General features: G+C 41.4%; 1 protein-coding gene across 4 annotated transcripts in view; it reads right to left on the reverse strand.

The window, feature by feature from the left end:
• Nucleotides 1-744: 744 nt before the first annotated feature.
• Nucleotides 745-16,212, reverse strand: part of LOC130928931 (gastrula zinc finger protein XlCGF57.1-like) — a 34,787-nt gene continuing 19,319 nt past the window's right edge. The window contains exons 3-5 of one of the 4 annotated variants that reach the window (XR_009066755.1): nt 13,799-14,311; nt 12,197-12,979; nt 9,058-11,983 (exon numbers count right to left, since the gene is read on the reverse strand). Coding sequence is in view for 3 of the 4 variants with exons in the window: in XM_057855754.1 (XP_057711737.1) it covers nt 1,066-2,675; nt 13,799-14,311 (2,123 nt within the window). In the remaining variant the exon portion in view is untranslated. Of the gene's footprint in view, nt 2,676-9,057; nt 12,980-13,798; nt 14,312-16,212 lie in introns of those variants that run through there. The other 3 variants (XM_057855754.1, XM_057855756.1, XM_057855755.1) reach the window with 3 other exon arrangements.

A 16,212-nucleotide genomic window follows, 5' to 3' on the forward strand; every position in this document is an offset into this window, starting at 1 on the left:
CCTAAATCAAGAAAAAATTGCTTTACAAATAATGTTTTGAACCATACATATTCTTGAATAAAGAACATTTCTGGCATTTTTTTTTTTTTTTTTAGGATTATGTATAATAATTTATTGCTTAAAATAAGGCTGTTTAAGCTTATTTTCAGCTGGCTATTTTTCTTCAAGAAATCTGAGTGAAATATACTTGGAAGTGCTGGCAGTTAATTTCACTTATTTCCAATAGATTTACACTGAAAACAAGGGAATTTAACTAGTTTTAAGGAGTTGTGTTTTTGCTGTGTAGTAATGTTATACGTTAGGAATGGCTTACTTTTAAAGCCATTTTTGTGCAACTTATGTATTTACTCTGTAAGTAATTGTTGCCAAAAGTTTACCATTACACAATGTCAGACAATCTGTCTTTATTTAGATGTTGGAATTTACTACTTGTTCACATTTGATGTTGGAAAAAAAGCAATAATATTTTTGCACAGTAATATTTTCTCTTGTGTATACTTTAAAATTTTACATCAATCTTTTAATAAAATTATCGGCTTGACATTATCGGTTATCGGTTGGAACGAGGAGGAAATTATCGGTTATCGGTATCGGCTGAAAAATGCATTATCGTGCATCTCTATATATATATATATATATATATATATATATATTATATATATATACACACACACATATATATATATACATACAGTATATATTCCCTTTAGTTTAATAAAAAGATTTTTTCATTGAAATACAGATTTGTGAATGTAATAGCAGCATTACGGTGGTTTGGGTGACTACCCCCCAGACAATAATACAAAATGGCAAACCTTTAATGAGGATACAAGCAGACCCCGAAGAAGTTACAGAATGCAATTTTATATATGTATATATACATATATATATATGTGTGTGTATATATGCACAATTTTACGAAAACAAAAGAAATAATTCTAATTTGTAATTCTAATTGAAATATACATATTAAATATTCATACTGATTGAATCATTGACCACAAACTGAGCACAAAGGTTTTTTTTCACCCCTGTGGGTTCTTATGTGTTGTATTAAGGTTTCCCTTAGAGAGATTCTTTGACCACAAATTGAGCAGGATAAGGTTCTTCTCCAGTGTGGGTTTTTGTGTGTCTAGTTAGGTTTCCCTTTGCAGAGAATCTTTGGCCACAAACTGAGCAGGAAAAAGGTTTTTCTCCAGTGTGGGTTCTCATGTGTGGTTTCAAGCGGTTCTTGCAACTGAAATTTTTGCCACAAATTGTGCAGGAAAAAGGTTTTTCTCCGGTGTGGGTTCTTGTGTGTATTTTTAAGTAGCTCTTATGACTGAAATTTTGGCCACAAATTGTGCAGGAAAAAGGTTTTTCACCGGTGTGGGTTCTTGTGTGTTGGGTAAGGTGTTTTTTCTGAGCAAAGTTTTGGCCACAAACTGAGCAGGAAAAGGGTTTTTCTCCTGTGTGAGTTCTTGTGTGTTTTGTGAGGTATCCCTTTGAAGAGAATATTTGGCCACAAATTGAGCAGGAAAAAGGTTTTTCTCCAGTGTGGGTTCTCGTGTGTGTTGTTAAGTGGCTCTTGCAACTGTATTTTTTGCCACAAACTGCGCAAGGAAAAGGTTTTTCTCCAGTGTGGGTTCTTGTGTGTATTTTTAGAGCACTCTTGCAACTGAATCTTTGGTCACAAACTGAGCAGGAAAAAGGTTTTTCACCAGTGTGAGTTCTTGTGTGTTCTGTCAGGCTTCCCTTATGAGAGAATCTTTGGCCACAAACCAAGCAGGTAAAAGGTTTTTCTCCAGTGTGGTTTCTTGTGTGTTGTTTTAGATTTCCCTTTTGAGAGAATCTTTGGCCACAAATTGAGCAGGAAAAAGGTTTTTCTCCTGTGTGGGTTCTTGTGTGTTGTTTTAGATGTTGATTCTGGGAGAATCTTTGGCCACAAACTGAGCAGGGAAAAGGTTTTTCTCCAGTGTGGGTTCTTTTGTGTTTTGTTAGGTATCTCTCTGAAGTGAATCTTTTGCCACAAACTGAGCAGGAAAAAGCTTTTTCACCAGTGTAGGTTCTTTCACCAGCGTGGGTTCTTTCATGTGTTGTTAAGTTGTTCTTACAACTGAATCTTTTGCAACAAACTGAGCAGGAAAAAGGTTTTTCTCCAGTGTGGGTTCTTGCGTGTGCTTTTAAGTAATGCCTTAGAAAGAATCTTTGACCACAAACTGAGCAGGAAAAAGGTTTTACTCCAGTGTGGCTCCTCATATGCCTACGACAAGTATACTTATTAATAAAGGTTTTCCCACACTGAGAGCATTTGCGTTTGTTGTCACGGTCAGCTTTCTTATGACCATCATCACTGTAAGGCGAGTGTGACATGTTGTCTTCGCTATCTGATAGTGGAGCGGTAAAACTGTCCTCTTGCAAGCCTTCTGTTGAGCTGCTGCTACCGCTTGGAGGCGCTGCTCCTCTGCTGGTCTCACTATGACCCTCTTCACTCTTCAAAGGCTCACCAGTCAGCCTGGCGATATCGTCGTCCTCTGTAACGTATGGTAACTCTACCTCCTCCTTTTTGATTGAAACTTGCACTTCTCTCTTTTGCTGTTGAGGGTCATCTGACTCTTCCTTTTTTATTTGCAAGTGCTCAACTTCCTCTTTCACATCACGAGACTCTGACCCAGGACCAAGATATTTTCTGAAACCTGCAAGACACATTAGACAAATTATCAACTCAAAAAAATCAATATCATGTTGGATGAACATTTTAAAAAGCACGGAATGTATTTGCACCTGATTAAATGGCTCATTTCCAATTTGTAGCACTTGTGTTGGACTCAATTGACCTATCGTAAAAGCGCCGTCCCCCTTAGTTACAGTTGCTAAGCCGACATGCTTCCTTACTTCACTGGTACAGCCATCACAGGCAGACGTATAAGGAAGTGTTTTAAACGATTTATTTTGGAGCAATACCAGTGCAGAATTCTCTTGATTGAGGCAAAAAGGCTCCACCGATATTTATTATTTACTTATTCCACGGACAGCAAGGAGCTCTCCCCAGCTGGTGCAATTATCGAAGTCTGAAGAGCCGCGTCGATGTGCGCATGTGCACTTGACTGGTACACCAGACTCACCACTGTTCCAGCGAGTCAGGCGGCGCAAATTCCAAGAGCGGAGAAAGGCACAGCAAAGAGACAGCGTAGTGGACCAATCAGCGACGGGTTAGGGGTAAGAAAGTATCCTGGATTCCCCTGCTTCAACTTGCGCCTCCACGGTTAGCGGGAACCCAGGAATTAATGCGCGGGCCGGCGCACGTCGTAGAAGCTCCCTCTTTCCGGGACTCAAGATCAGACCGCAGACCAGCTAGACTTATCATAAAGCCTCTTGTCAATACCATTAAGGTCAGCGTCAAATGCGGACCCCAGAACCCAGAGAATGGACCGGAAACAAAGAACCAACCCTTTCTACAAGAAAGCTCCTTTGGACATGAACATGGAAATCAGGAGTCAAGGTAAGTATAGAGGGTACTACAAGAACCCGTAGGAGACCACCGTCCAAACCATGAATAAAAGCCAACCTGGTTGTGAGAACATGGTCCCTAGTATTCATATAACACCTGAATCATTAGTAATAAGGCACGTATTCAATTGGGATGACAATCATCAATGACCCAAAATTACTCTTGGAACTGTGCATGTAAGTATCACATCCGTCTATGTCGAGGTGACACATACAGTGCCTTACAAAAGTATTTGGCCCCCTTGAACCTTGCAACCTTTCGCCACATTTCAGGCTTCAAACATAAAGATATAAAATTTTAATTTTTTGTCAAGAATCAACAACAAGTGGGACACAATCGTGAAGTGGAACAACATTTATTGGATAACTTTTTTAACAAATAAAAAACTGAAAAGTGGGGTGTGCAGTATTATTCGGCCCCTTTGCGTTAATACTTTGTAGCGCCACCTTTTGCTCCAATTACAGCTGCAAGTCGCTTGGGGTATGTTTCTATCAGTTTTGCACATCGAGAGACTGACATTCTTGCCCATTCTTCCTTGCAAAACAGCTCGAGCTCAGTGAGGTTGGATGGAGAGTGTTTGTGAACAGCAGTCTTCAGCTCTTTCCACAGATTCTTGATTGGATTCAGGTCTGGACTTTGACTTGGCCATTCTAACACCTGGATACGTTTATTTTTTTAACCATTCCATTGTAGATTTGGCTTTATGTTTTGGATCATTGTCCTGTTGGAAGATAAATCTCCGTCCCAGTCTCAGGTCTTGTGCAGATACCAACAGGTTTTCTTCCAGAATGTTCCTGTATTTGGCTGCATCCATCTTCCCGTCAATTTTAACCATCTTCCCTGTCCCTGCTGAAGAAAAGCAGGCCCAAACCATGATGCTGCCACCACCATGTTTGACAGTGGGGATGGTGTGTTCAGGGTGTTGAGCTGTGTTGCTTTTACGCCAAACATATCGTTTTGCATTGTGGCCAAAAAGTTCAATTTTGGTTTCATCTGACCAGAGCACCTTCTTCCACATGTTTGGTGTGTCTCCCAGGTGGCTTGTGGCAAACTTTAAACGAGACTTTTTATGGATATCTTTGAGAAATGGCTTTCTTCTTGCCACTCTTCCATAAAGGCCAGATTTGTGCAGTGTACGACTGATTGTTGTCCTATGGACAGACTCTCCCACCTCAGCTGTAGATCTCTGCAGTTCATCCAGAGCGATCAAGGGGCGTCTTGGCTGCATCTCTGATCAGTTTTCTCCTTGTTTGAGAAGAAAGTTTGGAAGGACGGCCGGGTCTTGGTAGATTTGCAGTGGTCTGACGCTCCTTCCATTTCAATAGGATGGCTTGCACAGTGCTCCTTGAGATGTTTAAAGCTTGGGAAATCTTTTTGTATCCAAATCCGGCTTTAAACTTCTCCACAACAGTATCTCGGACCTGCCTGGTGTGTTCCTTGGTTTTCATAATGCTCTCTGCACTTTAAACAGAACCCTGAGACTATCACAGGGCACGTGCATTTATACGGAGACTTGATTACACACAGGTGGATTCTATTTATCATCATCGGTCATTTAGGACAACATTGGATCATTCAGAGATTCTCACTGAACTTCTGGAGTGAGTTTGCTGCACTGAAAGTAAAGGGGCCGAATAATATTGCACGCCCCACTTTTCAATTTTTGATTTGTTAAAAAAGTTTAAATTATCCAATAAATGTTGTCCCACTTCACGATTGTGTCTCACTTGTTGTTGATTCTTGACAAAAAAATTAAATTTCATATCATTATGTTTGAAGCCTGAAATGTGGCGAAAGGTTGCAAGATTCAAGGGGGCCGAATACTTTTGCAAGGCACTGTAAATGTCCATAAAAGACGTGTCCCTCTCTGCAGGAACCCGAGCCGCCGTGAGCATAAGTCAATATATAGAAAGGAAGTATGAGTCAGAAGTCCAAGTCGTCAATGCGCAACGGAGTATAAATAACCAGTAAAACTTTATAAATTTATAATTTTCTAAATTTAGACCTTGTGGATCTAACTGTCAGTGTTGCCGGGTCAAGATATATTTGCATATATGGACCCAAAAAACAATCTAACCCATTCAGGGCAAAAATGGGAAGATAAACCACCTAGGTATCATCAGGGTAGGAGAAGTCTGTCATGACAAATTAGAAGAATAACGGAGGTCATTAGAGACTCATTAAAAACCCATTAGTATCATATAGTCACATATTTAACCTAATCATCACAGAATGTTTAATATAACCTGCAGTTAATTTTAAGTATTAGTTTTTAAAATAAATAATCATCCTGTTGATATATATTCAAATCAAAATTTAGGCGCACATGTTCAGTTGTGAGCCTTGAGATCACCGGACGTTTCGGCGCTTAACACAAGACACCCTCACCCAAGGAAGGCCCAGCCAGGGTTGATCAATTACCCAGTGTGCACTAAAAATTGTTACCCAGTGTTACTAGGAACAATATTAGTGACTATGGACGCAAGGGATAAACCCATGTTCCCATATTAGATAAGATTTAGCGGAAAAGGGGCTAAAAATTTAATTTTAGGTGTTCCAAAACAAACAAAACGCGTCACGTGTATTACCATCCTGCCTGTGTGCGCGCCGTCTGCCACGGCGGTCAACAACATAGCCTGACTAGTGGCTACCTATCAGGATGCTAACAGTAAAGGAGCCGGAGAGATAAAACAAACGGCTGGATTTGCTCACTGGAGATACAGCCATTACTTCACATATCCGTCCAGTAAAGATGACAAAAATATCTCCGTGCGTTGCAAACTCTGCGCAGGCTCAGAAAGACTGTCGACCGCTAAAAACTCGACATCCAATTCAACAAGGAAGCACTTGGAATTACAGCACAATGCGAAAAAACTCGAATCAAAGCCGACAGGTAAGGAGACAGCCAGCACTTCTACAGTTTTTAACCAGCCTTTATAATATGTGTAATTATGTACATATTATACTTAGAGTTTGTCACTAATCATCGGCGAAGTTTTACATTTGTGGGACTATGGGAAAAGCATGTTGAAGACTGAAACAAAGGTCAAAAGTTTGGACGCACTTAATGATATTAGCGTTTTATATATTTTCACTACTATTGTATATTCTCACTGAAGACATCAAAACTATGAACGAACATGTGGAATGGCAAAAAAAAGTGAAATAACTGAAAACAGGTTTTGTGTTCTACATTCTTCAAAGTATCCACCTTTGAGGTGTCTCCAAACTTTTGGCCAATACTGTATATATATGTACAGTGCCTTGCAAAAGTATTCGGCCCCCTTGAATCTTGCAACCTTTCGCCACATTTCAGGCTTCAAACATAAAGATATGAAATTTAACTTTTTTGTCAAGAATCAACAACAAGTGGGACACAATCGTGAAGTGGAACAACATTTATTGGATAATTTAAACTTTTCTAACAAATAAAAAACTGAAAAGTGAGACGTGCAATATTATTCGGCCCCTTTACTTTCAGTGCAGCAAACTCACTCCAGAAGTTCAGTGAGGATCTCTGAATGATCCAATGTTGTCCTAAATGACCGATGATGATAAATAGAATCCACCTGTGTGTAATCAAGTCTCCGTATAAATGCACCTGCTCTGTGATAGTCTCAGGGTTCTGTTTAAAGTGCAGAGAGCATTATGAAAACCAAGGAACACACCAGGCAGGTCCGAGACACTTTGTGGAGAGGTTTAAAGCCGGATTTGGATACAAGGAGCACTGTGCAAGCCATCATATTGAAATGGAAGGAGCATCAGACCACTGCAAATCTACCAAGACCCGGCCGTCCTTCCAAACTTTCTTCTCAAACAAGGAGAAAACTGATCAGAGATGCAGCCAAGACGCCCCTTGATCGCTCTGGATGAACTGCAGAGATCTACAGCTGAGGTGGGAGAGTCTGTCCATAGGACAACAATCAGTCGTACACTGCACAAATCTGGCCTTTATGGAAGAGTGGCAAAAAGAAAGCCATTTCTCAACGATATCCATAAAAAGTCTCGTTTAAAGTTTGCCACAAGCCACCTGGGAGACACACCAAACATGTGGAAGAAGGTGCTCTGGTCAGATGAAACCAAAATTGAACTTTTTGGCCACAATGCAAAACGATATGTTTGGCGTAAAAGCAACACAGCTCATCACCCTGAACACACCATCCCCACGGTCAAACATGGTGGTGGCAGCATCATGGTTTGGGCCTGCTTTTCTTCAGCAGGGACAGGGAAGATGGTTAAAATTGACGGGAAGATGGATGCAGACAAATACAGGAACATTCTGGAAGAAAACTTGTTGGTATCTGCACAAGACCTGAGACTGGGACGGAGATTTATCTTCCAACAGGACAATGATCCAAAACATAAAGCCAAATCTACAATGGAATGGTTAAAAAATAAACATATCCAGGTGTTAGAATGGCCAAGTCAAAGTCCAGACCTGAATCCAATCGAGAATCTGTGGAAAGAGAAAGAAGACTGCTGTTCACAAACACACTCCATCCAACCTCACTGAGCTCGAGCTGTTTTGCAAAGAAGAATGGGCAAGAATGTCAGTCTCTCGATGTGCAAAACTGATAAAAACATACCCCAAGCGACTTGCAGCTGTAATTGGAGCAAAAGGTGGCGCTACAAAGTATTAACGCAAGGGGGCCGAATAATATTGCACGCCCCACTTTTCAGTTTTTTGTTAAAAAAGTTTGAATTATCCAATAAATGTTGTTCCACTTCACGATTGTGTCCCACTTGTTGTTGATTCTTGACAAAAAATTTAAATTTTATATCTTTATGTTTGAAGCCTGAAATGTGGTGAAAGGTTGCAAGGTTCAAGGGGGCCAAATACTTCTGCAAGGCACTGTATATACACATCTTGACACTGTTGTTGTTGGCAGCGTTTGAAAGCTTAGGTTTAAAGAAATTCTAAATATCCATCTTGCCTCCTCTGGTACAGTGCTGGCTTAGCAAAGCATAGGATAGTCTCCGAGGTGCTAGTCTCATGATCTGTTCAAAAAATGATTTTGACCCATTATGAAAACTTTACATTGTAGGATTTGTGTTCATTTCATTTCATTCATTTTTATAGTTTTATTGCTTTACAACTTTTGGAGACAACATTTTAACAGCTAGGTCTTTATTTCAAAGGGGAAGTTCAGAATTTTTTACATTAGACTTAATCTCGGAGTTAGCGGGGGTTTAATTAGTCGTTGGGGTTGATTTAAACAAATTTTGTGCAATTTGTCAGTTATTTGTTAGTTTTAGGGCTCCGGAACGGCTAACCTAGGGCGAGTCAATGGCTGGTCGACTAATTAAACCCCCGCTAACTCAAAGATTAAAGCCTTATGTGAAAAACTCAATTACCCGCGATGACATTTTTCAGTCATTTTTATGTTGAGGCAGCAAAAGGAAAAAAAATGGTAAAAAGTAACTGATAAACTACTTTTAAAATAACTTAATTACTTTGAAAATAAAGTAATCAGTAAAGTAACTAGATTATTTTTTTTTAGGTGTAATCAGTCATCAGTAATTAAATTACTTTTTAAAGTAATCCGTGACAACACTGGTATCCAGGTGTAAAGGACTACAAACATGGCCGACCTCCACACAAGGCCAAGAAAGTTGAACGTAATTAACAACCCCGTTCAAAATCCGACCCCACTAATAGTTCAAAATAAATCCGTTTCCCCATTTTCATAATCAAAGTTTACAAATCTGGGCAACGTAAACCGGATTGTGTATAAATGGGGATTAGTCTGTAACAACTTGGTGTTTTAGGACGACAAAAATGGCCAACCTCCATAAGAGGAAGCATAACCATCGTCATTTCCGTATTAGCCACGGTTAGCTTCCCGTGAGCGACATATATACAGTACATAACCTGATGAAACTCCCTAGACGCCGTAAATCCCAGTGAACACGCGTCCCAAATGACTACACTATGAGAATTGACAACCCCTAAGGCAGTCATCACACTAAAGCTAATGTTCACGTCACCGAGAACTGGTGCGTTCATGGACTGTACAAATAATCGTACAAAAATTGTACGTAACACAGTGACGTAGTGTATCAATAATCTCCTAGGTCTTTTTCCGAATACTTTTACTAATATTTAAATATATACGTCTAGTGAGGTAGACGCGATAAATTGAAACCGTCCCAGATTCGTACCTAAATGGAGCCGGAGTAATATAAACCAAAATGCAGTCCCTCATCTTGAGAGGCACGTACAACACAACACTTTGTTACCCTGTATACCCGAGAAATATAAACGTAAAAAAATTCCATGTTCCTCACAACCACGTTCTTAAACAGAATTATTTCAATACCAAAAGGGCTAAGACCACATATGGGTTGTAAAAGAGACATTTAATATACCGAATTGCATAAATTAAACTGTGTTGGACAAAATATTAAGGTGATATGCTGAAGAAAGTCCACCAGGTGGTGGCAGAATGAAGGAGATAATAAAACTAGCAGGAGATGTCCAAGATTAATTTGAGTCCAACTTAACGAAGTCTATATACACACTCATTAATTTTTTAGATAAAGTGAAAGCACGGTAACTATGGAAACAAGAATGTAGTAAGCACAAATGGACGTGTACCCAAACAATAACTTCAAATTTCAGGGACGTGACGATTCGGAGTATGATAGGAAAACAGGTACTGGTGACACCACAACTGGTAATTCAATAGAGTCATGTAAATACTGTGTGATATTTGGGTTTTTTTGTTTCCCAACACGTGATTCAGTGAGATGAAGATTGACGGGAGTGGAAGTATCCCCGTTTGGCGACACTTTGGGAACGACGTTGGTCGATGGACGGAGGCGAAAGATGCATCACTCCTTGAAGCACGAAGTTGACGGTGAGACGACAGAAGATGAAGGGAAGAAGGATCCTCATGAAGGTCGGAGGCAGAGGTTGCGCTAGACATTTTCGTTGTCTGTCATTTTGACTGACAGAGTCATAAAAATCCGGTCATAATCTATTTTTACCAGTCACTGAAATTTTTAAAATGATAATGATGACATATTCAATAGTATTTAGTTTTCATTCATTTTTAATTTTGTAACGCTTGCTCGGCGGCGAAAAATTAGACACTGAAGTTGTATTTTTCTCCCTCTTTTTACTCTGCTTACCGCCAACAACACCAACAAAACAACTCCACTCCCAAAGAAAAAGAGGCAACCATATAGACCCCAATCACCAACGTCACACAATGATCTTAATTGTGGTTGTCAGCCCAAAATCTTCTAAATATATATTAAATGCACCTTACCAGATATAAAATGACTACTACATAGTCTGTGGTGATCGTTTGGTGCCCCGATTTCTTGTAAAATTACAGCAGTCCATCTCGCTCTCCTCTTCGGGTCTCTCAGAATACGGTAGAACTTCAAGTCTCTCCGTCTATCTTCTCTGTTATTGCAACCGACCGCCACACACACCTTCGCCATTTTGATTATTAATGTTAACGAGCAGAAAAACACGCCGTAATAGGAGGCATGTACGTCGCGGTAATGTGTAAACACGACGAGCTGACGGACAATATGGCTGCTCCAGTCAGGGGGCGGAGTTGTGACGTCATGTGATTGGGGTCTATAGACAAGTTTCCTGAGCGAAATATGGGCGCCGCCATCTAGGAAAATGTCTGCTTCGCACTTCCGGTCCGGTTGAGTAGCAGTGTATTAGCAGTGTATTGACGACGATAAAACTACGGAATCAAGCCAGAGCAACCCATGGAATCTTCAAAAATTGATTCAGCATGACCTAGATGACACGTAGATGAGATTGGATAGCAGTTCGTGTCACTTCGTTGATCATTCGTGGACAAAATTATTAACAACTGTCAGCCTGTGTTAACGTGAGGAATGGATTGATACTACGGCCATTAGTGACCAAAATGTGGTGAAATTACAAGTTATATTACATTTGCTGACTGCAGAAGGGCTGACATGGATTGTTTTGTTACAAGGAAATGCTACAAGGTTATGTACATATGATGTTAACACAGATAGTATGTCATTCTTTTTTTTTTTATTGCAGGCATTGATCGCAATAAAACATTTCGACATGATTCCATTTCTTGTTTTTTTTTAAACGATTGGTGCACTCCAAAACAGGTCAATAAATCACATTTATAAAAGTATTGCAAAAATAGCATACGAGAATGTGATATCAGACCGCAGAGCTCCGGAGCCTCGTGAACAAATAGCGACATCACGGAGGCCCTCGGCGGCATTTAGATGTGCTTTTTTCCCGTCCTCGGTAATTCCAGCTCCAATAGCATATATTTAAAGATGCTGCCGTTCACAAGTTCGTAGTTGGATCACAGCGATCTCGGCGAACCACAGTCTGTCACAATTCCTGCCTCTCTCTCGTCCTCTCTCGGGAGTCGAGCTGTCATCATCATTGTGGAACGCAAACGATATATGTTCGATATATGTCCATCAATGTACAAGTCAAGTTGTCTTCCCTTTTATAACAGCGTTTCCCAGCTGTAAACAAACGAATAAAAACTTGTAACACTTGGATTTATGCGGTGCATTCAAACACGATTAGCAACAGGCGGATAGCAGCAGTAGCAGAAGCTAGTTGTTGTAAAAACAATTGAACTTCGTAATTACAATCATCATCGTAATATCAATAGCAAAGGCAACAAGTCGTTTAATGCGCCAGATTTTAGGTTTCGTATTTTTAGAGCACATTACCTTCCATAACAGCGGGGGCATGACTGCAGGAGCTGTCAGTTTTGTCCATCTCCTTATGACGAGTACGAGCACCCATGGTTTGGAATTCGACATGGTACGAAGCATGGAGGCCTTGGCTTGGTTCTCCACCCGCCTACATCAAAATAACATTCCCGGGATCTTGTATAAAGACCTTCCAACTTCGATTGCACCGCCATTGACTTCAATGGTAAACAGGCGGAAACAGAAGGGGAAGGAAGACATAAGGAAGTAAATCGGTACCTCGAAAACTTGTCTATACACAGGCGGCAATCTAGTCCACCAATTGGATCACGCGCTGGCACACCGGGTGCACCAATAAGAACCTCGCGTTGATGTGTCAATCACGGTGCCGCCGCCAGACCCCGGTTACGCTACAATATTCTGACAGAATAGCCAACGACGTCATGTATTAAGAGAGACAATAGCTAATTAATATGCTAACTCGCCACCCTGTGGTCTGGGGTGTGAATTGCAACCTGTCAAAATGACTGACGGACTTCAGTTTTTTCCGTCACCGTTTTAAAAAACCGGTCAACGACGGAAAATTTCCGGTTAACGCGACCCCTGGTCGGAGGTAACGATGAGAGGACAAAAGGTGAAGGGAAGAAGAGTGTCCGCGATGATGGTCCACAGTGGGGATGTCCGGTCCCGGAGGGTCTCCTAAGTGTTCCAGTTAAACCTGAACAGGACGGCGTAAGGTGGCGCAGGCAGAAGGCAAGATCCCGAAGCCTCAGAGCGGGAGATCGGGCTGACCCAGAAGTTCTGTATAAAAAGGAACTGCAAACAGTTAACGGTGTCCCTGGGTGGCAGAGGTAAGACACTTGAGAGTAGTCTCCCTCAGAGGTGTCCCAGTAGCTATTGTACTGTAATTTGCCATCCACCCTCATCCCGTGTCTCCCCCAATAGGGGAAGGACACCGGAGGACGGGGGTAAGGGCCCCCCCCAAAAAATTGTTTTTCCGGAAGTGATTTAAGTAAGTCAATTAATCAAATAAATTCAATTTAAATTAACGATAAATGTGTTCCGATGGATCAAACTAAAACCGTTATTTAGTTCAATGAAACAGTGCAGTCGAGATTGAATCAGTGCTAATCAAACGGGGGACCAATCAGTAAGGGAATAAAATTATATCGGGCAGCCGAGATTAAGACAATTGTGAGTAGTCTCCCACAGAGGTGCCCCAGTGTCGTCTCAATGTACTCGGCTGACCACCCTACTCCCCCAGTCCCGTTAGGAACTAGGAGAGTGTAGGGTAGGATATCAATTGACGAATAGTCACCACCGAACGTGTCTGTCCCAGCAAAGTGGGATGGACCAATCATGGACTCTTAAGGGTAGGACACAAGGAACTGATAACTGACGGTAAAACCAACATCCAGATCCACCAAATATGTATTATCGAGACCTACATTGGTAATTAATCGTAAATTAAACGGAAATTAACCCGATTCATCCAACTGACAGAAATTTCGGTCTAATTTATGGGTGTTTGATGCACCGTTTCTCCTGTAGGTTGAATGATCTGACCACTCAAAGGGAGTGAATCCGGAACTGGAATAGACCTCAATGTGGTGAACTCACCCTTGGGTACTCCAGAGCCCTGGGTAGAAGGTCCGGCCAAGATCGGTGTAGTGGGAGATTGGTGTGTGTCAAGTCCTGACATTAAGGATTTTAATTTGTCAACTGCCTTGTTCAGTGTGCCAGGTCTCATGCGTTTTATGTCTTTCTTTGCCCACTTCACGGCAATGTCCAAAGACATATGCCAATTTGGCTTCTTGTGCGCCTCAACGTCCATCTCAAGAGACCTCAGCGCCTCCGTGTAATGTTCATTGAGGTTTTGCATTGTTGTATGAGACCAGTTCACGGCGTTATATTTAGTGAGCACCTCAGTGTTATCATTTGGCCTGGCCGGCCTTATCCCTTTAATTAGGGAATCTTTCAAGGCTTGGATTCTTTGAGGTAGACGAGGAGCCCCCAGTTTCACTCCCTTCAGGTGGTGGGAAACTTTGATGTACTTGACCAGTATTTTAGCCAAAGGTCTTGGGTCTGGTCCCCCAGAGGCAGGACGGGATAGTTGAGATGCCATCTCACAGTCTTCAGGATCAGGACCCGTCGAGGAATGTCGAGAAGGGGAGAAGTAGGATTTAGTGGGACCCCCAATATTCACAGAAGTAATGTATATACAAGAACTAGTCCTTTCAAAAGGCCAGAACACCATCAAGAACACAAATGTATAAGTGAAAGAAAACCATTCACAAAGCCGAGAGTAACATAACATCTACGTCACGAAATGGGATCGTTTCCAACTACCCGTTCCAGGTGTGGGATTTATTCTCGAAATTCTACGTCATTTCATAAAACTATAAAATTTTAAAATTGTATTTACCAAATTGGTGGGGGGTCCCATGAGATTTTGGTGGGTCACCCCTTTGGTCTGAAACATATTGTCCTCCCAGTCAATCAAGAGTATCTCTGGAGTGGTAGGGTAGGCCACTGTCCGAAGGCACTGGCTAGGTATAGACCCTACTCACCAACGTCACAGAATGACGTGTCGCTTTATCCGGCCGCCATATTGTCCGTCTCTGTTTGGCCCTATTCTCAATGGTTTCAATTAGTCGTTCAGTGTATAGAGCAATTCATGGAAGCCCCGGTGCTTTAAGACGCTGTAAACTCATTGGATGCGTTGCATAAAAGGCGTTATGTGAAAAAAGCTTCAGTCTATCCATTCGCCAGATCCATATTTGATGCCTAAATCGATTATTTTTCCACCCGCTGTCTTCGCCCTCTCTGCCTGACATCTGCTACCCTGATATCTACAATTATCTTTTCCACAGAAACTCGACCTATTCTCACGAAACTTTGAAAAACATTAAGAGCAGCACTCTAAGCAACATTACCCTGTGTGATTTCTAAAATGGCGACAATCAAAAAAAAAAAAAAAAAAAAGTTGACTGCGATGGCCGACGCTTCAAGGATAGGTGGATATTGGACTATTTCTTCAATAAAACATGCAACAACTGTGTCTGCCTCATTTGCAAAGAGACAGTCGCTGTTTTCAAAGAGTTCGATGTTACGCGATAATATTACCGAACAAGACACGCTGACATGTACAACATTACAAGGAAGATACGCGGCGAGAAATTATAGCAACTTGAAGCTAGTTTCATTTCACAGCAGCAGTTTTTCGCAAGAGCCCAAGTGTCGAAAGAGAACGCCACAAAGACGAGACTGTTGAAATTATGAATTTAAAAAAATTATAATAAAGCAAATGTGACACACCCCGCATTTTTACCACACCAAATCTGGCCCCCTTTGCAAAAGGTTTGGACACACCTGTTTAACTGATGATCCGTAGACGAGGTCAGCTTCTTTCACTTGGTACCAGCAAAATATTATTCAAAATGTAATGATGGTGGAAGAAATAAGCATCTTGAATTTGAAACTGTATGTTGTCGGCGATTAGCCTCGCAATGATCTTAATTGGGGTTGTCAGCTCAAAACCCTCTAAATACCTGTATATATTAAATGCATCTTACCAGATATAAAATGACAACTACATAACCTGTGGTGATCGTTTGGTGCCCAGTTTTCTCGTCGAATTGCAGCAGTCCATCTCGCTCTCCTCTCCGGGTCTCTCGGAATACGGTAGAACTTCAAGTCTCTCCGTCTATCTTCTCTGTTATTGCAACCAACCGCCACACACGCCTTCACCATTTTGATTATTAACATTAACGAGCAGAAAAACACGCCGTAATAGGAGGAATTTACGTAGCGGTAATGCGTCAACACGACAAGTAGACGGACAACATGCCGCGGAGGCGTGGTTGTGACGTCATGTGAGTAGGGTCTATATGGGTAAGAAAGTATCCTGGATTCCCCCGCGGTTAACGGGAACCCAAGAATTAATGCACGGGCCGGCGCACGTCGTGGAAGCTCCCTCTTTCCGGGACTCAAGATCAGACCGCAGACCAGCTAGACTTATCATAAAGCCTCTT

The sequence above is a fragment of the Corythoichthys intestinalis genome, chromosome 13, assembly GCF_030265065.1.
Source record: "Corythoichthys intestinalis isolate RoL2023-P3 chromosome 13, ASM3026506v1, whole genome shotgun sequence".
NCBI lineage: Eukaryota > Metazoa > Chordata > Actinopteri > Syngnathiformes > Syngnathidae > Corythoichthys > Corythoichthys intestinalis.